Genomic DNA, 25,944 nt, shown 5'->3' with positions numbered 1-25,944 from the left:
AGCAAGGTAGGATAAGGCAGGCAGGCACTACATACAGTACATAACTTTTTTACTCCAGGTAACCAGGTAGACCAGGTAGCAGCATCAGCGCCAAAATAATAGGAAGTAGCGGGTCAAGTCACGAAATAAGGGACAATTGGGGACAAGCACAGAAAGGCACAAGACAAAAAGGTACAATGTAGGCCTAACCGGGGACAGGGTTTAGTGGGGCTTATTCAATCGTTAAGGGATTTATAGGCAAGTTTTAGTGGTCGTCTTAGTAGCTTACACTACCAAAACTACCAAAACTCTGCTAAGTCCTTGAAAAACATAAACAAATACAAATACAAATACTATGTACATGCAAAGTAGGTACCTACAATAGGTACGGTACATTCAGTCATAGCACCGCGTACTGTACCCGTTTATAATACATTTATGCCCGTTTCTGCACTCGCACTGGCCTGACTTGGCCGGCTTTTGCTTTCCACTCTCCGTCCCAATCCCCAATCCGAAAGTACTTATTTGTACATACATTCATCATGTGCCCTATGAGTCGTCCCTAAAAGTCCTTTGGCCCTTGCACCTCGGATCTCGAGGAGGCAACCCACCAAAACACACATCATTAAAGCCTGGTTAAGGTACCTAAGGGCCTTGTACCAAGCCACGACACCGTCTTACAGCATTGAAGATATTCCATGCATGTGGACTACCTACCTTTAGGTACCTTATGGACTGTTCTTAGTGGGCCTGTGCGCAGCGTCCTGCATTTGAAGCTCATGCTATGCCATGCTGCTATGTTGCTATGTTATGCTACATATACATAGAGTATGAGACTCACTCATACGTAAGCAATTCTCTAGAATATATTGATCTACTAATAATATAGATAACAAATCCAATAGAAAGACTATTTACCAGATGCTAAGTACTGAGGTCATTGAGGTGGATAAAAGGCGAATGTAGCATTCGGGCGCAGCAAAAGTCATATATCATACACTATGTACGAGAAACAGACGGCACAGCTTTTCTCATATAATCATATCTCACAAATATAAAACAACTAACGCTTATGATGAGTTGGACATATGCTGACTCAGAGGCGTTGATATTGAATATTTGAAGTTCGATACTTTTGAGTATTACTGTAATTGGTTATGGATTTCATATGGACATACATAGTTCGTTCACGCTTCCAAAATGGAGGATCGGGGGATGTTGCCGGCAGATCGGCTCCCAGAAAAAAAAAATAGAGACCAAGCTAGGTTAGGCACGTTTGAGTCAAACTCCCCTACCGAGCGTTGCGAGCTAGACAAAGCTGGGAAAGGAGCTTGCGTCTTTCTTCACCGACTAAACGTCGCAATAACCCTTAGCTGATCCGGGCTCTTCAGCTGAGCAGTTGTGGCTCAGATATTGGCATATCATTCCAAGTTCCCGAGTTCCCAAGCTCCCAAGCTCCCCAAGTTTCCACGTTCTCTCCTATCGCGCAAACTGTTTCTTTGTCTGCTGCTCGTCGATACGAGTTGTGGGGTTCGGCATTCGCGTGGTGTAAAGAGCCCTGGAGTCGTCATTTTGTCATTTTGTTATTTTGTTTCATACGGCCAACCCGTCTCGGAATTCTCCTTTTAACTAACATACATCCATACATACCTAACTACCTAACATAACTATATGTAGTATCTCTCATAACCCCTTTCTCTTTTCTTGGATTACTATCGTATTTACGTATTGCGTATAAGACAATGAGAATCCCCCTATTGTTTACAGAATTAGTTAGACCGAGGCTGTAAAGCCTAGTTAGGTAGTTTTCTGTGGCTTGGTTTTGCTTGTGATTTGGAACTAACCAGCTCTACATACGTATATTATGTACGCGTACCACATTGATACCATACGAACAAATCTTGTAGCGTTTTAATATTATCATATCGACAATGGGCTTTAATGAGAATCAACATATCAAATTACATAACAGATCCGCATGTAGGTGAAACGTACTTAGAATGCATACTACTTACAACCAACTAAGGAATATGAGACTTTGCTAGTTTGTTACACGGAACGGTATTAGTTTAGATCAACTAACTGAAGCTTTAAGTCCATCTCGCATCAAACCGGGAGGGTGGGTTTTACCGGCCGAAACCTTGGGATCCTATGCATTCCGTTACATCTTTAAACCTTATTATGCGATAAATAGCCTTCCGCCTGTTATATTTGACCTAGAACATCAGGGACTTGCGGGGAGACTGAAAAAGGGTACAGATCAATTTGATTCACGTCATAGGATCTCATTTGGGTAAGTTCCAATACATACCTAAATTTGATGTGTCTTTTCATATGTATGATACCTAGGTAGGTAGATAAGCTCAACCGGTATATCTAAGTCTAGAATAATAAACGATTGCAGAATACATAACGAAATTCTGCTCTTAAAAAACACCATTAAACAATAATTGATAATTACCTCAGTTACCACTATATCAAATGCCTGTTCATTGCCAATATGGCGTCAAAGTTTGAACAGGAAGGTCGGACAGGAACAATTAACATTTGGTCTTGATAAGCTTAAGCTCAAGCTCAACTACGACATTAATCTGCAAGATAGACCAACATCTTTTTTACGACAAGGTCACGACATGGTCACAACGGGCGCGGGTCTTATTAGTCTTGGCATCCAAGGGTTGCTATAGGTTAGGTACTCAAGTATATACATTAGGTACCTATGTACCTATGTAGGTACCTTATCTGACACTTGGTATCGTCGGAGTTTAGATTTTCCGTATTATCTTAATCCACCCCACCTGAGAGAGGTCTTTCAATCTTTCAATGGCACTAAGCTAAGGCTCTAATCCAATTGGACCAATTAAATGTATTCCAAAATTTTGGTCTCTTGAGAGCAGCTTTATTCAACCCACGCACACGCACACGATGAGGCCGTAAGAAACAACCTACTTAGCGTCCTCCCTTGAACCTCAACGGAAGGTCCCCCTCCAAAATGCAGAAGATCCTCCGCCGAGTGGCTACCGCCGAGCGGGTGGTCGCCAAGCGGACCAAGACCAAAGACCTGAAGTGGTTCAAGAAGCAGAAGAAGGAGACGTTTCGGGATCAGCAGCAACAGCTAGGGATGGTCCGAGAAAATCTCAATGACGCGAAGCAAGCCATAAAGGACGACTGGGAGTTAGGCCCCCTTGCCCCAAGACGAGACGTTGGCGAGTGGGCTGGTGCGAAGGGCGCCATTCACGAATCTCGCTACGCTGCATATGGCAAAGTTACTCTCGCCATGCGAAATCGTCGGTGTCAATGGGCTGGCGGCGCTTACCACCTTAACATCACCGTGGGGGATAGAATCGTACTAATCGACGGCCCGGATAAGGGGCGCATCGGCAAGATAAAGTCTATAGACTACGACAAGGCCGAGGTTGTCATCGACGAGTTAAACAAGGTAATCCAGTTCCACATGGCATTGTGATGGTCGTTATACTAGCGATTCAAAAAAAAAATCTAACACGATATGAACTACACAGTCCAATATCCGAGTACAAGCAGAAATCCGAGACGACAACGAATCCCCCGTTGTCAACATGGAACTCCCCATACCCATCTCGGGCATCCGACTCGTCCATCCCATCAAAGACCCCGCGACAGGCGTCACCCGCGACGTCATCATCAACCAGTTAGTACACGGGGGCTTCCTACACGACCGCGTATCCGGCAAGCGGCGGTGGTCCCGCATCGTTCCGGGGCTGAACATCTCGATTCCGTGGCCCAAGAAAGAGGAGAAGGAAATCAAAGACTACAGCTGCGACACGCTGCGCATCGACGTCGAGGACAAGACCTTCGTACCCACGCTCCTGCGCCCGCCCATGCCCGAGGCCGTCCTCGACGAGCTGCGCAACAAGTACAGTCGCTTCCGCACGCGCCACGACCCCGAGTACATCGCGCGCCTGGAAGCCGAGGCCCAGGCCGTCGCCGACCGCAGCAAGCTCATGGACTCGATGCGCACTCCGCTACAGGAGTTCCACCGCGCCCAGCGCGAGGGCAAGAAGAAGAAGGGCAAGCCCCGTCTCACTCAGGAGATGCTCGAGAAGATCGGCGAGGTCATGGCCAAGAACTTAGAGAGGACGCGGAATGGTCAGGCTCTGCTAGAAGCTGCCAGTAATAGCGGTGCGGCGTCGGCTGAGACGGCCGTATCACCGCATCCTACAGAAACGACGACGGCGGCGGAAGAGACACAACCTCCGCCGTCCTCAACGTAAGATTAAAAAATAAAAGATGGGTGTAGAATATGACGCCACTTAGACCTGTAACATAAATGTACATATTACATTCAGGGGCACGCGGAGCATCAACCCAACTTCATATTCCTTCCTAAGCGTAAATCCCCCATGTGAATGATTCCCTACCTCCTATCTAGCCAGTACTTTTATCTATGCCCTGAACCACCCCTTCCCTACCTATGAGCCGAGCAACGACAGCCTTTCCAATGCCGTGATAACAGGAGGTTCCTGCTTCTTCCACTTAGCCTCGAGATTCTCGTATAAAACCCCATCCGCACCCATAGGTCTCCATTCCTCATCATCGTCTCCTTTGCCTTCTTCACCAGCCGGCTTGTTTCCAGTACCCGCGAACACCTCCTTAACAGCTACTTTGCAGGCTTCCGCTACCTCTGCAGCCAGTGCTTCGAGAGCACGAGCACGTTCGTGCATGCCACGGCGTACGAGAGCAAAGACAAGACGCTCAGCATCTGGTTTTGCACCCTCAACACGCTCCACCAGTCGGCGAACACTGTTGACAAGGTACTCCTCCTCATAGACAGTACCCTTGCGACCACGGGCGCGCTTCTTCTCCTCGCGGCGGCGGTTCTTGCTCGTAGCGCGACTGACGCCCGTTCCAGCCGTCCCCACGCTTCCTGCTCCCTTGCCCGTGTACCGTGTAAACAAGCTGGCACTCGTGCTAATGCGTGAGCTGGCTGCCACCGACACGTCATCCGGGATATCGCCTGCGCCAGCACGTTCACCCTCGTAGAAACCTAGCGGGTCCTCGGCCGCCTTTCGCCGGAGATCCATGATACGAGGAACCTGTGCGCGAAGCTGCGCCTTGCAATCCGCGAAAAACTCGGTACTACTACCTAGAGAGTCTGCGAGACCGGGATCGACGGCGCTCGTTAAAAGTTCGGGGCGCCCGCGCTGTGATACCAGGCGCATGGCGTCGGCGAATAGATATCCCTTGCAGAGACAGGATATAGCACTTTCGAGTGAGTTGAGGTGATCGAGATGGATTGCAGCTGCGGACGCGTAGTCCTTAGCTTCGTAGAGGGCTTCCGCAAGCGTTGCTGCGAGATCAGAGAGCGCATCTAGAGTCAGCGGCGGTGATTGCTGCTGTGCCGTGAAGAGGCATTCACGCCAACAGGAAGCGCCGGCAGCACGGTAACACCTGGTAGCCCCTACATAGTCGTGAAGAGACTCATAGGTGAGACCCGCTTCTCGCAAACGAGACTTAGACTCGAGATACGTCGCATAGAGAGCAGTAAGGATAGTAAGGTTAGGTTGATCGTAGCGGTAGAGCTTCAACGCCATGGCATAGAGTGCGTGCTTGACTGTGTAGTCTTGTGCTTCCTTATGCGCCTGGACAGTTTGAAGGTGAACCAAGGCTTTCTCATGCCGTCCAAGATGATCATCAATAGCGAATTTACGTCTTAAGTCGGGTAATAGATGTAGATTTTGATGGAATGGGAGGTACTCTCGAGGATCTCTTTGAGACTGTTGTGCAACTAGTAGCGCTAAGTCTAAATGGTAGAGACCCAAGGCTTCATCGTATAAAGTGTTAACATCTGCAAGAAAGCAGATGTGCTCGACAGCTTTCTCGGCAAGTTGTTCGTCTTCTTGCAATAGAGCGGCAACAACTAACAGCCCGTCTTCATACGCGGGTGGAACCTTACAGACATTGGCTGTGATAATGTTTTGTAGGGTGTCATGGTCCTTGGTCTTGCGAGATTGGAGATGAGACAACACCGCGTCGCAGATAGTGTTGACCTTTGAACTGTCATAGGGTTTACCAGTAGGGATCTCGCTAGGAGTCACTTCCGGTAACTCTTGATTCCTTACACCCTTAGTATCTCGATACATGGTCTGCGTGACATCTTCGTCTCTACTTCGCATCAGGTATGTGTTCATAAGTAGTACGCAGGCTCACTTACCGTAGAGAGGAAAGGAAAAGATCGATATACGAGACATCTCCAACTTGTTCAAGGAAGAGTCCAATACTAGCAAGGAATTGCTGCGGTCTGTGATCATAAAGAATATTCATGTCCACACGCTGGGTCCGACAGTACGAGTATGCTTTTCCGTAATCTTTAGCGTCAATCAATTGCCTAATTCCTGCTACAACCATGGCTCGGGGATAGATCGTTTCCAGGTTTCCACGCGGCATCTGGAGAACTAGGCTCATATTAGTAGGCATTGCTGTCACAAGCCTTGCACCTCTCTCGATACTCCGACACCTCTCATCCTTTTCAGGATCATCTGGTGGTACCTCTAAGCCTATAAGGCGGGGTTAGCTACGTAAGAAGAAACTGGATATCTTTAAGACTCACTCTCTACATCGACCAAATGGATAAACTTGACTAGATGGCTGGTTGTTGTGACAATGAGATGAGCTGGGGTAACAAGAAAAGATGTGCAATTCTTCATTAATAGACGAGAATTTGCATATAGATGTCCGTTTCGTGATAAACCGACAGCAATGACGTTGCCGGCGAGGTCGACGACTTCACTCCACGGAAGCTGAGACGGAAGGCGGACTGAGTACAAGTCATCCTGTTGGTTGACAACACCATGAAATCTACCTAGGCAATCTTGAACAAGGACCTCTGTAGATCCTGATTGGGTTAGGCGCACAAAGCCAAACATTGAACCAGCATATATGCTCGAATTAGATGAGAATTCACCCGTAGTTCGGTCAAAGGGGTGCGACTGGATCACGGGGCCCTTTTCAAACCCGAGGCAATGGATAACACTATTCTCGGTAACGGCAATTTGCAAAGGTTGATAGTCGTTGTCCGAGTTATCTTTAGCGAAAGTCACGCTGCCTACTAAAGATGGAGGTAGAGAACGTTGCCCCTTTAATTTCCATTCATATACGTCTGCGCCGAATTGATGGAGAACGGCCATGAACGTGTTTGCTGGGGAGAAGGTCACATCGATAATCGGCGATGATGCCTGCAGTTCAAATAATGCCATTGGAGGAGGAACGTTAGCTGTTCGAAAGGGGGTGAGCTTGAGTGTCTTCCCGTCTATGACAGCAACGGCTCCATAATCATATGGGGGCGTCAGCGACCCTCGAGTAACCTCGAAAATATACTCAGTGAGCAATAGTCTATCTGCGATACTCTTAGTGTTGAAGCCACGCCCATAAAGATTCGAACTCACCTGGGACGGCCGACGCGAAACGCAGTGATTTTTCAGGATGCCATGTAAGGGAGAGTGGACGCCTCTGCGTGATGATTTCTTGCTTCAGATACCAGTGGTAATTGCCCATAGTCCAAAGTTGAATTCGATCATCAAGCGTAGCGGCAAGGACCGTAGAATCTGAGTTCCACTCAAGCCGTATCCGGTCATTTGAGAATGACCTGCCTTCAGGGGCTCTTAGGGAAAATTGGCCATGTCTAAGGCCATTTCTCTCAAAGAATATAACATCCACACGGTCCTCGAAGCGTTTCATAGATGCAATCAAATTCCCAACTGGCCTCCAGCTTAAAGCACACTCCATACCATCAACGGGTTCACTTACGCTATCAAGAACACCATCTCGGGAGTATACCCGAATAACTCGGCGGATGCCAGTCTCAATAGAGTTAATTGCGACATATGCACCGTCGCCTCTCCAACTAATGGATGTACTTCCATCATCATTGGGGCTGAGTATGCCTTGGTCTACTTTTTCTGGTATAGTAGGGTCTCTTAGGGCTTTAGCGCCTCTGCCTTGGAATTGTGTTTCCTTCTTGCCCCAGCCAACAGAGACGTGCTTGGATGCCTTGAGATCATCGCCGCTCATAGTCATATCTGCTATGCAATCGAAACTACGACTCATGAAGATCACTGTGTTTGACTTGGTAGTTATGGCTAGTAACTCTTCATCCGGAGACCAGCTTGCAGCTGTGATGCCCTCATCTACAGATCCCTCGATCTCGATGTGAACTCCATCATGAGGGTTCGGACCCTCTGATTCTTGGACGACAACTATGTCGCCTCCTTCAAGAACCAAGCAAGTTGTCAAGGTATCACTGAAGTGATGCGAGCTTACGACTCTATCCACAGCCAAATCAGGATTTGGACTTGGGGCATCCCACGATGCGACATCTTGACATTCACTACAGTCGTGAATTGTGAGCAAATTATAGACTGTCGGATATCCCCGAATGGATGGTGAAAACTCACATGTCTATAGACGAGGCCCTCACATGTTCCAATATCCTTACTAGGCGAATGCGCCCATCTTTTTTGCTCGGACCGAAAGTGCACAAGACCTCATCTTTGGCTGGGTCCCAACATGTTGATGTGATAACCTCTTCGGTTAAATCGGTTGATGACTTCCAAGCGTTATATCTTACGTTGCGGAGGTTACGCATCTTGGGAATGCCTGACTTCGTCGTAGGGGTAGGGTATAACTCTGCTGCGACGAAAGTGTGATATAATATAACTATCAGACTTGACTTTGCAATGACGATTATAAGTCCGTGCGATAAAACTTTTGGGGGTGGTATTGATACTGTACTAGATACCTTAGGTACCTAGGTACTTGTCTATCTTAGGTACCTAGGTACCTATGAAAGCAGCTAAAATCTTTGAATCGATTAAAGTTTGTTCCGTACTCAATTCGAACCTTAGAAGAGGTAAGCACTTTGCCCATATCCTTCAAAAAAATACGTTGATTTTGTACCTAAACCAATTTAATTTACACATATTTCTTGACTACCTACATATGCTCGTATATCCCAAGACCCCGTTCCCCCTTTCCTTCTTCTCTAGTGCCAGATGATGGATCAAGTTGAAATAAACATCGGAACGGAAACCAGAGTCATATCTATGATCTAAAGATTAATATACGAGCGTTTCTAGAAGAGCCGGGTGCATAACTGACTTGACCGTTACGGCTCCATGAAGAGGAATAGGTAGTGGGTATCTTGTTCTTCGGAATCTTGACGTGACTGATATAAATATGGTGTGGTGTGGTGTTCATGTGAACTACTGTAACTCCCGACCTTCCAATGATAGAAGTATAGGGGAGGTCTGTTAGCCAAGATCATTAGTAAAGAGTTGCAAAGGGACATACCTCTCCGGTTCGTTAGAAGAATGATCAATTACGTACTGGGAAAGTTTGGAAGAGAAAGATAGGCCACCAGTGGACTGGAAGTAGTGTAATACCAGCCACTCAACTACAGGATGAGGTCGGAACACATTTCGTAAAAATGATGTGTTTACAGTCAACCATCAGAGCCCGCTCCATTTCAAAAGAAATCACTAGTGAAGATGAAAAGGTTACAAAAATTAAGGCTTCAGAACCCCAGTGTAAACACTGTCAATCAAATGACTGAAGGCCCCCACGAATCTATGAAAGCAGTGAAAACCGCTGCAAAGATTATAGGTAGGAGGCATCCGATGGTTCTATACACCCACTGATCTAGAAAACAGAGGTCATCCACATCAGCGGGCATAAGATATCCTGCAAGCAGGGATCGGATGCCCTCTGAAAACATAACGATAATCGCTATGCGCCAAAGATTGTTAAGGATATCTGTGAAAGACATCTCTTCTCGCTATTGTAATCGTATTGACAATATAGGTATAAGGATATAGGGAGAAAAACAAAATGAGAGAAGAAAAGAATCCAAGCTGGGAACAGGCGGGATTTAAACATTAGCTCACCAGTTCTGTTTAGAGAAAGAGCAAATAGATTTTGTTGTAATAGAAGCAGTTGTAGAAGTAGTTATGGTATCTTCATCCTCTAGGGAAAGAAAGAGCAAAGTTATATCATAGCTTATCCTATAGTAGTAAAGACAATTATAACATCTTAATACTTGTGATAGAGAAAGAGCACATCTAGTTGATATTTATACTTCGCTATTGAGGTAGTAACTACCTAAGTCCACAGCAAGTATCAGCATACTTAGATGAAGGCCACATGTCGAGTTTTAAGTTTTATGACTAGCTCTTTACTACTATAGTCGATGTCGAGACAGCCTGATAATTTTTTGGGTTTGAAATAATTAGGAATTCGCTCCCTAGAACTACCCTGGCGAGATATTATATGATGCAATGCCCTATATAGAATTAAGAAAGGGCCCTACACGTTTGGGAAGCACCATTCTTATGCATGCGCTTATGTAGAACTCCCAGAGTACATATGTATGTAGCGAAAGAGAGGTACATCATACATGTATGGCTTATATGTGCGCAGCCACCTACATAACTGTGAGTATGCGAGTAAGAAGGGAGAACATAGCCATATTGAAATTCGAAGAATGAGTAATTATAAATCCAGCTAAGATAGGGCTGCTAATAAAAATAGGAGCTTTTTATTCCAAGCGTCTTAGTATTCTAGTGACCTAATAATAGCCTACCTAGGTAGAAGGGAGGAGAGTTTGAGAACACCTCATAACTTGGACTTTAGACTATATCTACCTATGTAACTTGGGTACTGAGCAGTCCAACGTCTGTGTGTAAGTTTTTCATAAGGATAGCGTGGTCTCAAAGCTGATTTTTCATTAAGGGATAGGACTTATCTATTACCAATGCTCAACAATTTATGTTGAGATATATATTACACTATATGACGCTTCTTCACCCTTTTCTATCCTTCGTTATTCTATCCTAACCTCTACCGACAAGCAATCGCATGTTCAATATCTTATTGTTCTACGGTCTTATCCTGCGTTTTCTACTAAATCGACAAATACTCAATCATGGTTCATGGACTTACAGGATGCCTGTCAAGGTCCTGCGTGTATATCGTATGGAGTGCTGCCATTATTTTGATCGACGCGCAGATTGTCCAGCGTCGAGATACGATCGTCCGACGGGGCCGTGAGCTCCAAAACAGCCTTCACATACCAAATTGTTTGCGCGTTTTCGCCGAAGAGGATCCAGGAATGTTGAAAGAGGATTTACGAGGTGCAGCCCACATCCTAGTCCTCACGTGCGCTATAGTTGTCCTCGGCATGGTTGTCGCTTTTTTCAAATCGACGGTTTGGGATTCTTCCGTATTAGGCCTTACGGTTGTTGGTCCGCTATGTATCGTTATTCTCGTATGGCTGGTACTTATATTGCGGAGGCGAAAGATATCAAAGGGCAACTTTCAGAACGACAGAGAGGATCCCGAGAAAGGCACACCGGACGACGGATGGAGCCCTGGTCTGAAGAGGGCGCTTGAAGGTTTTCGGGGCAGCGCTGTGATGGTACTCTGATTCATTATCCCTATATGTCAGCAGCTCCTGGGCCCTCTCATCTGCATGCGAATGACGGGACAAGCAATATAAGAAAAGGGGTTTTCTCCGACACACATCTACACATCCACATATCAACTACTCGGGCGTTTCCTCTTCTGCGATGGCTCTTGCGCATATAAAGCGTACTATGCGACTATACTCGAGTCTAATCCTAGGAAACCTCGCAACTATCTATAGTTGAGGATATTAGGCAGTAAATATAAATATATGTCTGCCAAAGCAACTAAGTTGTAGTTCTGGATAAGTGAATTATGCATATTTTATTAACTTATGTTATTTTATGCTATGGCAGGGATAAATGACGGCTCCGGCAGCCCTTAGCTTAAAGCGGCACGCCTCAGATCATCTAACAATTTCATCTAATACAGGGCATTCAAGTTTGTAGGACTAACTCCGTTTCTCGATCTATCAGCTGTACACGGTTGTACATAATCCAATTGGGCCTTTATTTGAACTTCCCATTATATTCTATCCAAAGATTGCCTTACTAGGTACTTACGACTTTGAAATTGTCGAATTTGTAGTGCTGAAACTCTTATATAAATCATGGATGTCGCGTACAAACAGCATGCCAACCAGGCGCGTCGCAAAAACAGATCATCTACGAACCTTCAACACTTGTCTCTTGCTCCGCTCACGTCTAAACTACCCCTGACCGATTTTGAAGAATTGCCTGACTTTGATGTGCCGCCATTCCAACACAATGTTTCCTACCTTCAGGGCAAATCTGCCCCTACGACCCCACGGCTACTCCAATCTCCCCCCCGGACCCGAGCCAACTCCCCTAGCCGACGTCGATCCTCGGTGCACGATCCTATAAGCGCGACATTGCCGAAGAGCAAATCCACGACTCATCTAGTTGCGTCAAATGCAAAACGCTCTGGCCTAGGCGCGCTATCACCTCTTCCCCGGCATCATGCGCCACCCAACAACAAAGAACGAGGAGACGACGACGACTGGATTCTGCGTACGGGGGCATTGATAAGCTCAGAGATGCGCGAGTCTAAGGGGCAAGCCTGGCTCGTCGAGAGGGCGAGCTCGACTAGTCTGACTGGCATGCGTGACGTTGAGGAAGAGGCATATGAACGAGAATTAGCTAGGGAGAGAGAACTCGCGAGCAGACGGAGCAGCCGACGAGGCAGTATAGCAAGTGGAGATGATGATATCCTTTCGCCGAGTAGCCGCTATGGTAGCCGCTCTCAGAGCCGGGCTGGGAGTAGAGCTCATTTAAAGACACCTGTGGAGCGGCACGCACACGATGGGTATTTTAGCTACGACGTGTCATCGGAAGATTACATTCAAGGCCCAGATTTCGTAAGTTTAGACGAAAAGCTCGAGGCCTTCGAGACGGATACCAGCAAATCAGACGAGGCAACTGTTCGGAGACTGGTTTATAGGAAAAATGAAGGGGTAGGCTCCTGGGTCTGGTCCCTATTCTCCGTTGAGGAGAACGACGAGGAATCAGACACTGCCGACGGCGAGCTGTCAGATGGCGAAACCGAAGGAAGTCATTTGCCTCGTAGCGCAAGCACATTGGACTTTGAAGGCGTTTCGAATATCTCAGAAGAACAAATTCCACCTCCTAAGTCAGATGAAGGTGGTTGGCGAGACGCCGCGTGGCTTTTGACCGTGGCGTCCAAAGTCTTGCTTTAGAATCCGAAGCAAATTCCGATACGATGTTTTATGGGGAACATGAGGATCTAGAGGATTGCATTTGCGCTGCATGTCATCTTTTATAAGCAGGCGAGATATGCGATCTTGTCAGCTCTCACGTTTAAGAGTCACGTTGCAGCTGCGCTGAAAAGCCGTTTCTACGTTTCTACGACGGGGCCTTGTCCCCTTTTATCTATCAGAAACGGAAATATATGAGCCAAGCGGAGGACCTCAACATCTTACTGCTAAGAATAGAACACGAGTTCTGTATCTGATTATTGAACAGTACAGTTTCATTGATCTGGAAGTTCACAAAACGGCTAGACCCGGCAATCTAAAAACAGTATTGGAATCCAAATCTCATTAAGACCGTTAGTTGGCTTTACCTAAGCTTTTGAAGAAAATATTCTACAAATCACAAACAATGGGAGTACTTGCTCAAGGTACATACATGCACACGTTGCATATACATGCGCCCGCTTCGCTTACTCCTTGCCTACTCTATGTAGTGTTCCTCCTCGACTATTTGTAAAACGGAGTGTAGTTTGGGTGCGGGGAAGGCCACGAATTGGCATCTCTAGTCAACCCGCAGGGAGAATCATTCAGCTGGCTACCTAGCTAGCTTGAGACAGGGCCAAAACCGGATTTTTTTACTCATAAAAATGCAACTAACATACGTTCGAGGCCTTTGACTAAGACGTGTGTCACTTACGGGGTAAGAGAAAAAAAATATGATTATTCTGAGGATTAGCAATATATGTTTTTCTACTCATTGCGCTCTGAAGCTTGCCGGGAACAGGTATCCAGGTAGATTAAACCCGGGCGCTAGAACCCGTTAGTGACTGTCCTTAAATGTGAAATGGGCCCGGAAGTGTAAGGAGATATCGTAGCGAACCGAGTTAATATTTAGTGTGGTGGATAGATGGGTTTTAGACCATTAGGTACGATAAATCGAATAAAGATCCCTTTTTATATCCACCGAGGTTCTATATTATAAGCGAGGCATTTTATGAGAGGACTTTTGGCTGCCTTTTTTCCTTTCTTTTCTTTTCTTCATTAAAAAATAAATAAAAAATTATCGAAATATATTGTCGAACTCGTTCTAAATTTCGAAATATCCCTTACGGAGTTATGTGTTGGCCAATGAACCTGCTAGTCGTGTGTAGCCGAGAATTGCGGGAACGAGGGCGATCTCCTCTTTGCCTTTTATGGACTTTAGGCCAAACCGTAAGAACCGTAAAAAGATGATCCGCCTACCATGTATGCACTTGTCAAGGCTATCATGCACAGGTAAATTGTGACGAGTATCATGTAACATACCGCTACGCATGTAGAACATGTGGATTCAATAAGGAGCCTATGTCCGGATCCGGCCTTTGGAGCTCCGCTGAGTCGAGATCCATTATCTGGTGCTTCTTGAACCCGTTCAATGCGAGCGGGTAACAGATAGGCTAACAAATAGACAATATCGATAGTGCGGATAGCACTGTGTTGTATCACGTCACACGGGAATTCAGGGTCTGGATTACTTATGACGTTTTCCCGATTGATGCCCCCACTTCAACATCAGATGCATGTGGAGACCCGGAAAAGCTTCGAGAATAAACAACGTGACCAACCCCTCGGTGCAGGGGGCGCGACGTGATATGGAGGGGTTCAACGATGCCACATTGGTTTTTTCTACCATAATTACAGATCCTAGTATGGACGCGACCGCGCATCCGTTAAGGCTGTTTGAGCCTTTCCATTAGCCCGAGCAAAGAAAAAAAAAGAAGAAGAGACGCCAACATTATCGCTTCGGGTCTCCTATAGTGGAAGCTTGGTTGAGGTACCGCAACTACGGTGCTCAAGGTTGAACGCAGCCCGCAGATATGGTAACATTTGATGTTGCGACTTCTGCAAGCAGCACGCCGTAGTAGTGAACTACGTTCTGTAGCGCTACATTGTGTTTGGGACTAACGTGTGCTATAACATAGTTTTTGGTTCCGCCATATTTAAGTATTGCCAATAAGTTGGGATTTTGCGAGTGGCACAGGATCACTGGAATAGTAACACCATAAGCTAGTAGGATCAGCTTGGCGGGCCGCAACTATGCGGTCCGGGGTCCAATATGTCCTGAGGACGCAAGGAGACCGGGGGAGCATGCAGTATTGTATATAGAAAGAGATGTGTCGACGTCGATCATAGAAGATTCCAGCGACGCTTATTTCGCTGAGTGGTGGGCGGGAAGCTTGATGAGGCTTCCCGTCTTCCCGCAACCCTTTCTTCTTGGCCGAGCTGGATTGTGTTGATGTTGATGGCGAACATTCGGCTTCACGAGCGAGATCGAGCCTCATCGAACACGAAGATATACATTTTCATGTTAAACATTCGTAAACGAGGGCAGCAAGAAGATTCGGTAACTAGGGAGGTTAGGGGTTTAGGTACCCAATACATCCTTGGGAAACGGTAAGTTACCTAGCTTAACAAATCTCTCGTCAATCTCCTCGTCCCATCCATCCCACGTTGGACCTGATGGGTCCTTCACCTTCGTTAGGTAGGGCAGATGCGTTATCGTGCAAGTCCGACAGGCGCAGATATGGCGGCGGATAGGGCGTAGTGCTCATCTCCTGAGCTCGGTCGGCTCCTTTAGTAGTAGCAGTAGCTTCCAATAGACTGGGTTTGACGATGGTTGGGGCCAAGAAATTTTGGTATGGTAGAATTTAGTACGTCCACATGTATGTTTGAAATACAAGTGGATGTAACTAGACATGTGGATGTGGAAGTAAAGATAGATAGGTAGGTTGGCACCCCACCAATATCACTAATACGTATTATTACACTTTTTAATTCTTTCTTTTTTGAAAGCGTCCATGACCCTTTTTTATCTCTCCTTTGTAGCCCGTCTGCCCGTTAAGCGTTAAAGAACCCTTCGGCCCTTCCTTCTAAGTTTTAGGTAATGGGGAGGGTCATTTGTAATTCCGAATTAGGTATACTAACCATTAGGAAGGTACCCCAAGTAGCTAGTTAGCTAGTTTAGGTAGTTAGCACCACATGCCTTATACATGTATTGTACAATAATGAATTGCGCGCCTACCTTAACTGCTTAATTGCACGGTTCCGCACCGGTGACGTTGTTTAAAGACCCTTGACGCCCTTGACGGAACCCCTAAAGGTACGCCAAAACCGTAATCTCTAAGCACGAAACTGCCTATTACTACCTTAGGTACCGTTCAGAACAATCGAACCCCTACATCCTACTTACCTTCTACATTGCCTTAACCTACCATTTACAACACCTAGCATTACGTGTAGACGACCCAGGCGACCCAGACGACCCAGATAACCCGCCAGGTTCGAATTAAAAGTATTATTCCATCCAGTTCAACGTATTATTCGGCATAGGTGCCGACCAGCAAATAGTCTAACAAATAAACCTATACACTGTGCGACGTGCCGCCCCATCAACCCATTTTGTTACCATTACCCATCACCATCTCTTCCTACCGATAGACCCCACCTAAACATTCTTCGATCAACACTAGAGTGGTTAAAGTCGCCGCGGTTTTTTTTCAGACCACCCACACGACCCTCTTTCCAGGACATATTTTGTCCATTTCGCCGCTACCTTTTTCTATTCGTGACTTTGGGTTTATCGCATAGGGTCCCTTTTTCGCTACGACCAAAGTCGACTTCTCTGACTGGCGCCGTCTTTTCAGGACCAGCCCTTTACATCGCACAACCCGGCAACATGGCTGCTAACGACCAGGTATGAATGGAAACATGACTCTAAATCAAAGTATAAAACTTAGGCAAATGACTGACGGATCTTCGTCTGCCTGCGCAGAACGATGACGGTCATGACACTGGCAACCTGCCCGACCTAGGGGATGCGATCGATATTGTGACTTTTAGTCAGATTCTAGAGATGGACGACAGTGAAGACGATCGTGAATTTAGTAAATCCATTGTTTTCGGGTTCTTCGAACAAGCCGAGGAAACATTTGAGAAAATGGACACGGCTCTGTAAGCTTTACCCTCATGGTCATTACCTACGGTGCTCTTTGTGAACACTGGCCGCCCCGCAGTTCTCTTCATAGATGACCGAAACTAATACGGCCGCTCTTTTTTTTTCTTTTTTAGGGAGGCGCGGAATCTTGATGAGCTATACCGACTTGGTCATTTTTTGAAAGGCTCATCTGCGACTCTCGGCTTAACTAAAGTTAAGGACAGCTGCGAGAAGATTCAACGTTATGGGAAGAAAGAGAACCTCGATGGCAGCCCAGAGAAGGATGAGACGCTCTGCCTATCTCGAATCACGGAAACTCTCAAGACAGTTAAATCAGAGTACGCCGACGTAGAGCAGACGCTCAAGAATTTCTTCAACTCTACCTAGTCGACGGATGTGGGTCGAGTTTTTACAGTTTGAGTTCGAGTTGTACTATGCTACTAGCAACCTTCGCGAATATGGTCACCGCATGGACATTCCTATGGGTGCGACCATTGCTAAAGGGCTTCGAGCATCATGAGAAATGAAGGCTGCTCCAAGTTCTCAGAGAGGGAAAGGAAGTAGCAGCCGATTATTCTACCTAACCTATCAGTTGACTTCAGATATACCCCACGCCTGTCCTCTCGTACTTTTACAGCTTCGATCATCAGGTAGAGAGCAGTTTACTTTGTATGACGGTTTTATTGCAGGCAGTTGGTTGATGCGCGTAACTCGGAGCACAATACACAGTACGATCATCTAGGTTAGTCTTAGGAGGCGACAGCTTCTCGCGATCGGACAGGCAAGTCGCGCTCCTCTAATACACCGATTTTTTTTTTCATGCGCAGCCTTGCCTCGTCAGCTTTATGGATATTATCGCTCGTATCCTGCGAAAGAGTGCCAACATCACCCCACGTGCAAATTTTGGATTTCTTTGGTGCTTAATACATAGTAGCGCATCTTGACGTACTTCTCTACGTCATACTTGTTATGCTGGCTATATGGTGTAGGGTTATTGTTACCTTTACCTATCTCTTCCTACGTGGCTAATGTAGATCTCCCGTTTGCGGGTCTGAGACGGCTTACTACGCGATCCTAATATTGTAGGAAAATGTCAAGTAGTTCTAGCTCTTGGCTTAGGAGTAGTGATTCGAAGTGAAATGTTATAAATTTGCGCTTGAATTACAGATAATAAGGAGACCAATCAATTCCAGGGTTTGCTAACTAATGACTTGCACGTGGGCTCTTTTAGAGTCGTGCTATTTTAATCTATACCTAAACCTTTGGAGCTATCTTCAATACTTGAAAATTAAAGGCTTAGATCTCATCTCGATTATCTTCCGCATATCGAGATATTAGCCAACTTATTTATTTAGTTTGCGCACCGACAAATTACGTAAGAGGCTGTAAGTTTAATTTTCTTAGATACCTTAGGTACCTAGAGGTATAACCACTATAATTATTATTCAAGATACCTTACAAAGTTGAATCGCAGACCAAGCCATACACAAACCCTTTAACTATAAGAAATTAGGTATCCCTTTAGCTTAAGAAGTATTAGGTTTATAATTTGTTCTTTAGCACAGCTTTACTTAAAAATTCAAGATAGCGCTGTGTTGTATTCGCTATGCCGCCGCGGCCGTCACCTACGCACTTCTTATGCTTACCACTTGTTACGGGGCAATCCCGCCACCAACTCTCGGCAAGTCTATCAGCCTTTAGCAGAGATGTGACAAGCACAGACAGTTTCGCTGTTCCAGAGCAAGCTATTCGACCATTAGGTACACTTCACCTTACAATTGGCGTTATGAGCTTTCCAAGGGATGATGGTTTAGATAAGGCGGTGGCGCTCTTAAAGACACTGGTACCTAGGAAAATAATGGCGAGCATCAACGCAGCCGAAACAGGACAAGAGCCAGCTAGGCCGCTGTCCCCTTTACTATCTGTAACGCTGAAAGGCTTACATTCAATGCAGCCAACATCATCTAAGGCGTCGGTGCTTTACGCTTCACCGGTCGATAGTGAAGGTACTCTATTGCGATTTTGCGAGAATCTGCGATCAACCTTTCAGGAAGCCGGACTGATGGCGGAAGAAAATCGACCCTTGCTACTGCATGCTACTATTATGAACACGATATACGTCAAAGGGAGAAATCGCAAAGGTGGGAAACGACATGAGAAGTTGACAATCGATGCAAGGGATATACTAGACCGCTATGATGATTATGTATGGATGAAGGATGTCCCGGTAGAGAAAATTGCGATATGTAAGATGGGGGCGAAGAAGCAAGAAGATGGTGATGAAGCGTACGAAATTGAAGCAGAAATTGAGTTAACTTGAGGATCATCGGTTGCTTCAAACCAAGTATTTTATGAAAAATGCTATGTTAGGTATATAATGTTAGTATAAGAAAGTCGAGTTTCATTCAGCCCGGTGTAAGATGGAAACTTGATACCTACCTCCATGGGATCGGAAAGAGTACCTAACCTATTAACCTTTGTACTACGGTATTGTACTGACAGTCTACCCGAACTTAAGCCGTTACGCAATCCACACAGCCTCAAGTACCTAACGGTTAGGTACATGTAGGCGTATGTCTCCTCTGCTCTTTCCGTATTGACGACCTCCACGCAGGTGCTGATGTGGATTGACATGTAAGTGGCGTTAGGCACCGAGAAAATGTATCCGATTACAACCGATTTTGTCAAGTCAATGTAGAATTCGTCTTGCAACGCCTTACGCGCAACTTTGCTATTTTGACACTATGAGCCCCCCAGAGAAACGGCGGGGCAATTCCCATTCAATCCGCCCTTCAGCCTCGTCACGAAACAGTATAATCTCCCCTCCTCCTCGTGCACAGCTCACCCGCGCAGCTTCTACCTCATCTTCGCCCGGTCCGGATAACGAAAGTACTCATGATGCCACGAGTTCGGGAAGCAAAGAAAATAGTGCGTCGTTGGCCTCTAAGGAAAAAGAGAGCATCCTCCTTAAGGAGAAAGATGATAAAATTGCTGAATTGAATCGGGAACTTACTGTTATGGAAGCTGAGTTCACACGCGAATTGGATATACTCTCCCAAAAAGAAGGCGAGACGGCTAGTTTCTGGCAAGCGAAGTATTCGGACTTAAATCGGCAGCTCGTACGAGTCGAATCTGAGGTCCGGTTGCTGCGTGCCGAGGTCGACGTAAGAGAGGCAGAGCGAGCTGAGTTGCGCGAAGGATGGGACCTTTTGCGAAGGGAAATAAAGGAGCGTGACGACGAGATACAAGCTTTAAAGGGCCATATCGCCGGACTCAAACAGTGGGTCAGCACCAATACGGCGAGAGGCCATCAGACAACCGATGAAGAGTTCGGGGACTCTATGACGAAACTTGGGAACGGCTTGCAAAATTGGGTTATCGTCCATTTCAGACGAGCAAAAATTGGTAGGATGGCTCAACAACCATATATGCGGCTTAGATGAACTTTTAATTAATGAGGGCATAGATTTTACGCATGCCGATGATGCTGTAATCCACGATCTTGCAGAACTTGTTCCTATGTATGAGCAACTTGCAGCATCAGCGAAGGTACATCTCCTTCAAAACGTGGTATCCAGCATCTTGGTAGAGACTGTTTTCGAAGCCTATTTTGTTGGTCTTCCTGAAGATCAAACTCACCAATTAACCCAGATAGAGAAGTATCTTGGGTCAATTAGTAAGTACCCTTAAATTTGAGCTCGCCTTAGGATGACAGCTGACCCTTTAGTAGGTTCAATTGAAGCTGTGAACCAATGGCGTGCGACAACACTCACCATACTCCGAAAGGAGACCACCCCGCGGATGCAGGAAGAAACGACGCTAGTGATCGAATCCGTTATTTCAAGGGTCAATCACATTTTAGATACAATTACAGATGCCAGCGCTACGGAAGTTCGGGATCATGCGCTTCGCGCGCTGGTGCATAGCTCGGTTGAACTAGCACGCTTATTGGTAGTGCAAAAAGCTACATTTAAAGTTTACATGCCCAAGATCTTCCCTCACCAAAGGATCTTATTTGAGATATCTACTATGGAGGACATCGGGGCTGAAAATGAAGAGGATTTAGCTGGACGCGAAATATGCTGTGTAACCTTCCCCGGAATTATCAAGACGGGGGATGAGAACGGCGACCACCCGCATTTTAAGAATGTTGTGGCAAAAGCTAGGGTTCTTTGCGATCCCGAATGAAGCGAGCTACCCTCACACTAAGACCTAAAACCGAGAAAGACTAAAAAGGCGGTGACTTAAACATTTTGATCGAGATAGCTCAAGTGGCTCGAATAAGATGACATCTTTTAGACGTGGTGCCCCATCTTCTTCCCATACGATCTAACTCTATATCGGAACTCGAACGCGTACGACATACATATCGGAACGGTAAAAATGGAACACGCACGCAATAGGCGGGTTTGAAGCCTGAGCCAATTGGAGCTGCATCATCGTCCCTCTAAATTTACACAACACATCCCAAGCGCAGGGACAGGGGAATTAGGAGGGGTCAAAGAAAGACTAGGGAAAATGAATGAAGTGGAGTAAATTGAGGCTCTGCGGCCGAAAATTTCTGCCGGTTCTCCCCTCCTCGCTGTCTTCAATACATGGATCGAACCTATTGGAGCAACTGTTTAGTTGTATGCATACCTCCCACGATTGACTCATGCAACGCATGCAACTTCGTGCATATCAGTCACATATAATCCATGCTTAGGAGATATCATAAACGTCGTTTCAAACTCACTGCTATAGGAAGTTCATGATATTCTGACCTAAGAAAAAAGAAGCATATGAAAACAGTCCATCCACTCGAAACGCTCGAGACGCTCACCGGTCTCGCAGACAATTAACTAGGCGGGTTACCTCGTCAGTCTTGTCTCCGTCTGACCACACGGATCGGCATCTGTGATACACGGAACGCTGTCCCGCTTTCCAGGCATATTAATTCCCTGATCAAATACCTTGGCATTCCAACTTACGTGGACCGATGGCCCAATGTACGAGAGGAAGCCAGGAGAAGATATAGATATCTCTTCAGAGCTAATATATAAGGTCTCGAGGCAAGTGCATAACATTGGCCGACGATTCGGGGCTTGCACTGAAGACAGCCCGAATCATACGCTAGTCTTATCCGTTCGTGCCTAATTGACAGCACAATTATGACAGCAAGCTATAGGAAAGAACTTTTGTGGCGACGGCAAGATATCTAGCATGATAAACTATCATGACCAAGCATGTTAACTGACGTGACATCGACCGGCTCTAAGAAAGACAAGAAACTATAGTTCGACAGGCGCATCAGACATCTAAGGACATGCTGTTGCACGGGTGTCAAGTAGCTGAGAGATGAGATATTCGATGATAGCCCGTCAGTCGAGGCTCGAGGTCTCGTGAGTAGAGCTTGGATATAGTAGATTAGTCCTCTACCACGTCCATGCCAGCCATTCAAGACTAAGCGAGTCAAAATTGTGTATGACTGCTGATACGGCGAACGACGCCTCATTAACATGATAAAGATATGACGAATCGTCTGCACGACTCTTCTGCATCTACAACATCTCTTTCGTGCACAGATGACTCTTATTCCCCCACGATAACCCACTTCTGTAGCTCAGGGGAGGTTGATTGGCACGGGGGTTGCTTGTGAACCATTCAGATACCATTGGGTTATCCACCACTCCCTGTCATGGATTCGATGAGGGGCCTAGAATTATAGCAAGCAAGGAATATGAGACTCATTGCTGTAAACAATTTTGACATGCTGCTTCGGGCAGAATTGCCGATCTTCGGATCGGTTCTCGGATAGTCGTGGTCTAAGAATACCTCATACTGATTCAATGGCGTTACTGCTATCCGATCAAATATATCCACGTCTCCAGGTAGCGTAGCTGCATTATGTGGCCCAGGGTGGGTGTGGGAGTATGCAGCTCTGGAGGGTTGGATGCACACTCAGAAACGAGTCGGTGGTGGGCGCCAACATTCCGGGTAGTGATTGAGAGACCATTATTCGTTGTGGGTGTAATAGGTCGTATACCCCTGCTGGTAAACATTAAATGTTCTGGATTGGATCATCAGATTGGTATTTCAAGACAATAACAACCCAAGAAGAGCCCATCATCCTATTTTCTCAAGAATCATCTTTCCAACAAATCTCCTATATGTCAACTAAGAAAGATTAAACTTACCCTAGCCTAAGAATCATAAGAATCATCTTACGCTGAATTTCCGAATTCAGTTTCTTCCCCTCCTCTCTACCCCCCTTAAAATCGACCATCTCACTTGGGGCCGCCACAACTTGTTGCAAATCAGCATCTGCAGCAAAGTGGGCCAGTCCAGTCCAGTTCCGAGTTATACATATGAGAATTGTATTGCTGCATGCTCGAAAAAAAAAAGAAAAGAAAGTCGATGACAGCTGGCGTCTGTCTAACACTTCCTTCATTTCGAGTTACCACACCTATTATCTCCGAGAAGAGATTTCAAGGACCTGAGAGCATCTCTACACCATTGGGCATTAGCTCAGGTGATACTGTAGTTTAAGCAAAAATCTCTTCGAAATCGCCGGCAAAGTTCCAAATAAAACTCCATCGTTCATCGCTCATCGCTCGTCGCTTTTTCGCCATAATTATAAGGTCGTCTTGAAATAACACCGACAATCAAGAACTGGCTCTCGTATCTGGCCTAGCTGTTTTATTAGTTGTATTCCTTGGCTCGCTTTTTGCATCGCTGACAGCCACCAATCACACCATACTACCTCAGCCCCTCTATTCCTCACCGATCAATATGTCTATGCGGACATCCAGCTATGGGCCTTCTTACGCAGAAGGCACCTCAGACACTGCGTCAATGTATAGTAATAGTACCATTCCGACTCAATTCAGCGACCCTAATGATGGTTTATACAACCCATATCCTACCCTAGACCCTAGGGCGATGGCTTTGCCGTGCGAGTTCGTCGGATTTGGCTGTAACCAAACTTTTAGCTTCAGCGAAACTGATGCTTGGATCGAGCACATAATCGCTGGCCACCTCGGGGACAAACTCCCTTCTAAAGCTATTTGTTGGTTCTGCGACACAGAGTATTTTGACTCCAAGAGGCCCGAAGTTGGAGGTGACCGCCGCCAAAACTTCGATAATAGGATGTGGCACATCCGTGAACACTTCACAGAAGGAAAAACAGTTCATGACATACGTCCTGATTTCCACATGGTTGAACATCTGCATCGCCATCAGTTTATCTCTGATGATACATATTTTGGGTACATAAGGTGGAATGACCTACCATGCAGTCGTGAAGAGATGAAGCATGTCCGCAACCGTAACTTTGTGCCACCAGAGGTAGAGGCACGGAATCAACGTTCGCAACGGGATGATGTAGAAATTGTTAAAGATGACAGACAACGGAAGAAAGCACAGGGACAAAAAGGAAAGGAACCTCGAGACAAACACAACCATCGCCGATAAATCGAGGAGGGAGACATGGGGCTATAAGCGCGGCGGGAATGTCCGCAAATGGTCCGCGAACTACTGCCGCCATGTCTGATAGGCAGCCAGCCAATATCCAACACATACACACAGCACTCACATACCGGCTTTGTCAAAACCTCGGTTCTCGGTCCCGATGCCGGCTTAGGTCTGGTCGGACTTTATATCTAATTCTATTTTATTGTTATTTCTTGTCATGATCTTTTTCTTTTATCTTTCCTACTCCAACGACAGAGTCCTACCCCTTAGAAGGGAAAAGGGGTATTATATCTTAATAATATGTTCTACGTTGGAACGTCGAACGTAGGATCGATAGCCTCCTTTCACTGCATGATGCACGGGAGATCGGCAAGGCAGAATCGTGCATTCTTTTCAGCCCTATGGCCCCCAGGTTGCCTTGTCTAGTCACGTTTGCATCGCCCCCGATGCGACACAAGGCACCTAATGCAAGGGGGTGGCCGGAAGGTGCCGAGTCTTGGCCAGCCCCGGAGCCTCGCCTCGTGTCTGGGACATGCACCTATCTGGGGTTGGATCGGGACACATAGCATGTACACCGTTAGCTGGCGCAGAGAGCCGCTGGGCGGACTGCATACCGCATAGCATACACTGCATGCTTGGGCGGATATGGGGAAATCCGAGTATGGTGGCACTCTCTTCTCCGGGAAAGACAGCTACTTTTCGACTGACGACGTTACGACTTTTTTTTATACCTTATGATGAATGGGAAAGGTTCTCAAGCGAGCCACATGTGTTTCGGGTATATTTGAAATGGATTAGGAATCGAATGAATATACTAAGGGATGAATAATGACTGACGATGGTTACGACGATGGGATGATGCCTATGAGAATGTTGTCTAAAATAGGTAGGGTTAACAACAAGGGCGCAAACGAAGGGAAACAAAGATACCACTCAGAATTTGCGTTGGATTTTCCAATGATTATAATGAAATTTCTCTTCTTTTTTTCTCCTCTCACCGCAACTTTGCCTCCTAGGAGTGAATTTTGTGTACGCTCGTGGTGGCGTAGCAGGAGCTTCGCCTCGCTACCGATCATTTGACCGTCTAGTAGAATTTTCCCAGCCAACCAACAGCCATTCGTCTACCTTTTGAATTTAAAACATACAGTTTTTGGACAGTGTATGTAATGCTATAACAATTAAAAAAGGGTCTCGACCCCTACTTCGTATCATGATGGCTACCTATGTAGGTAGCTACCTAGGTATCTATAACCATTCCCGCCTTAGTAGTAGTAGCAGTAGTTATAGAACCATGATACATTCAAGTAACAACGTCGCACGCCGGAACATCGTCCGCCTCTAATGAGAGGGGTATTATTATGTATGTCCTTCG

The 25,944-nt window shown here is 46.1% G+C and overlaps 7 protein-coding genes across 7 annotated transcripts; 6 read left to right on the top strand and 1 right to left on the bottom strand.

Moving 5' to 3' along the window:
* Positions 1-2,971: 2,971 nt before the first annotated feature.
* Positions 2,972-4,232, top strand: GL218_00402 (putative kow motif containing protein; the record flags this gene model as incomplete). The annotated part of the gene is made up of 2 exons (XM_033576819.1): positions 2,972-3,418; positions 3,501-4,232. The coding sequence occupies 2 exons, from the start codon at positions 2,972-2,974 to the stop codon at positions 4,230-4,232; spliced, it is 1,179 nt and encodes a 392-aa protein (XP_033442036.1).
* A 198-nt stretch (positions 4,233-4,430) lies between these two features.
* On the bottom strand, positions 4,431-8,602 carry GL218_00401 (Elongator complex protein 1; the record flags this gene model as incomplete). Its single annotated transcript, XM_033576818.1, has 5 exons — positions 4,431-6,123; positions 6,173-6,515; positions 6,569-7,354; positions 7,404-8,344; positions 8,412-8,602. 5 exons carry the CDS (start codon positions 8,600-8,602, stop codon positions 4,431-4,433), a joined length of 3,954 nt encoding a protein of 1,317 aa, XP_033441425.1.
* Positions 8,603-12,025: 3,423 nt separating this feature from the next.
* On the top strand, positions 12,026-13,132 carry GL218_00400 (uncharacterized protein; the record flags this gene model as incomplete). The annotated part of the gene is made up of 1 exon (XM_033576817.1): positions 12,026-13,132. The coding sequence occupies one exon, from the start codon at positions 12,026-12,028 to the stop codon at positions 13,130-13,132; it is 1,107 nt and encodes a 368-aa protein (XP_033442035.1).
* A 3,730-nt stretch (positions 13,133-16,862) lies between these two features.
* On the top strand, positions 16,863-17,507 carry GL218_00399 (Multistep phosphorelay regulator 1; the record flags this gene model as incomplete). The annotated part of the gene is made up of 3 exons (XM_033576816.1): positions 16,863-16,880; positions 16,959-17,137; positions 17,255-17,507. 3 exons carry the CDS (start codon positions 16,863-16,865, stop codon positions 17,505-17,507), a joined length of 450 nt encoding a protein of 149 aa, XP_033441602.1.
* Positions 17,508-18,726: 1,219 nt separating this feature from the next.
* Positions 18,727-19,440, top strand: GL218_00398 (uncharacterized protein; the record flags this gene model as incomplete). The annotated part of the gene is made up of 1 exon (XM_033576815.1): positions 18,727-19,440. One exon carries the CDS (start codon positions 18,727-18,729, stop codon positions 19,438-19,440), a length of 714 nt encoding a protein of 237 aa, XP_033441601.1.
* Positions 19,441-19,864: 424 nt separating this feature from the next.
* On the top strand, positions 19,865-21,308 carry GL218_00397 (uncharacterized protein; the record flags this gene model as incomplete). The annotated part of the gene is made up of 3 exons (XM_033576814.1): positions 19,865-20,525; positions 20,587-20,796; positions 20,851-21,308. 3 exons carry the CDS (start codon positions 19,865-19,867, stop codon positions 21,306-21,308), a joined length of 1,329 nt encoding a protein of 442 aa, XP_033441610.1.
* Positions 21,309-23,891: 2,583 nt separating this feature from the next.
* GL218_00396 (uncharacterized protein) lies at positions 23,892-24,572 on the top strand (the record flags this gene model as incomplete). Its single annotated transcript, XM_033576813.1, has 1 exon — positions 23,892-24,572. The coding sequence occupies one exon, from the start codon at positions 23,892-23,894 to the stop codon at positions 24,570-24,572; it is 681 nt and encodes a 226-aa protein (XP_033441609.1).
* Between the last annotated feature and the right edge of the window lie 1,372 nt (positions 24,573-25,944).

This window comes from Daldinia childiae (assembly GCF_008694065.1).
Source record: "Daldinia childiae strain JS-1345 chromosome Unknown Scaffold1, whole genome shotgun sequence".
Lineage (NCBI taxonomy): Eukaryota > Fungi > Ascomycota > Sordariomycetes > Xylariales > Hypoxylaceae > Daldinia > Daldinia childiae.
This window is presented reverse-complemented; position numbering and strand designations above follow the sequence as displayed.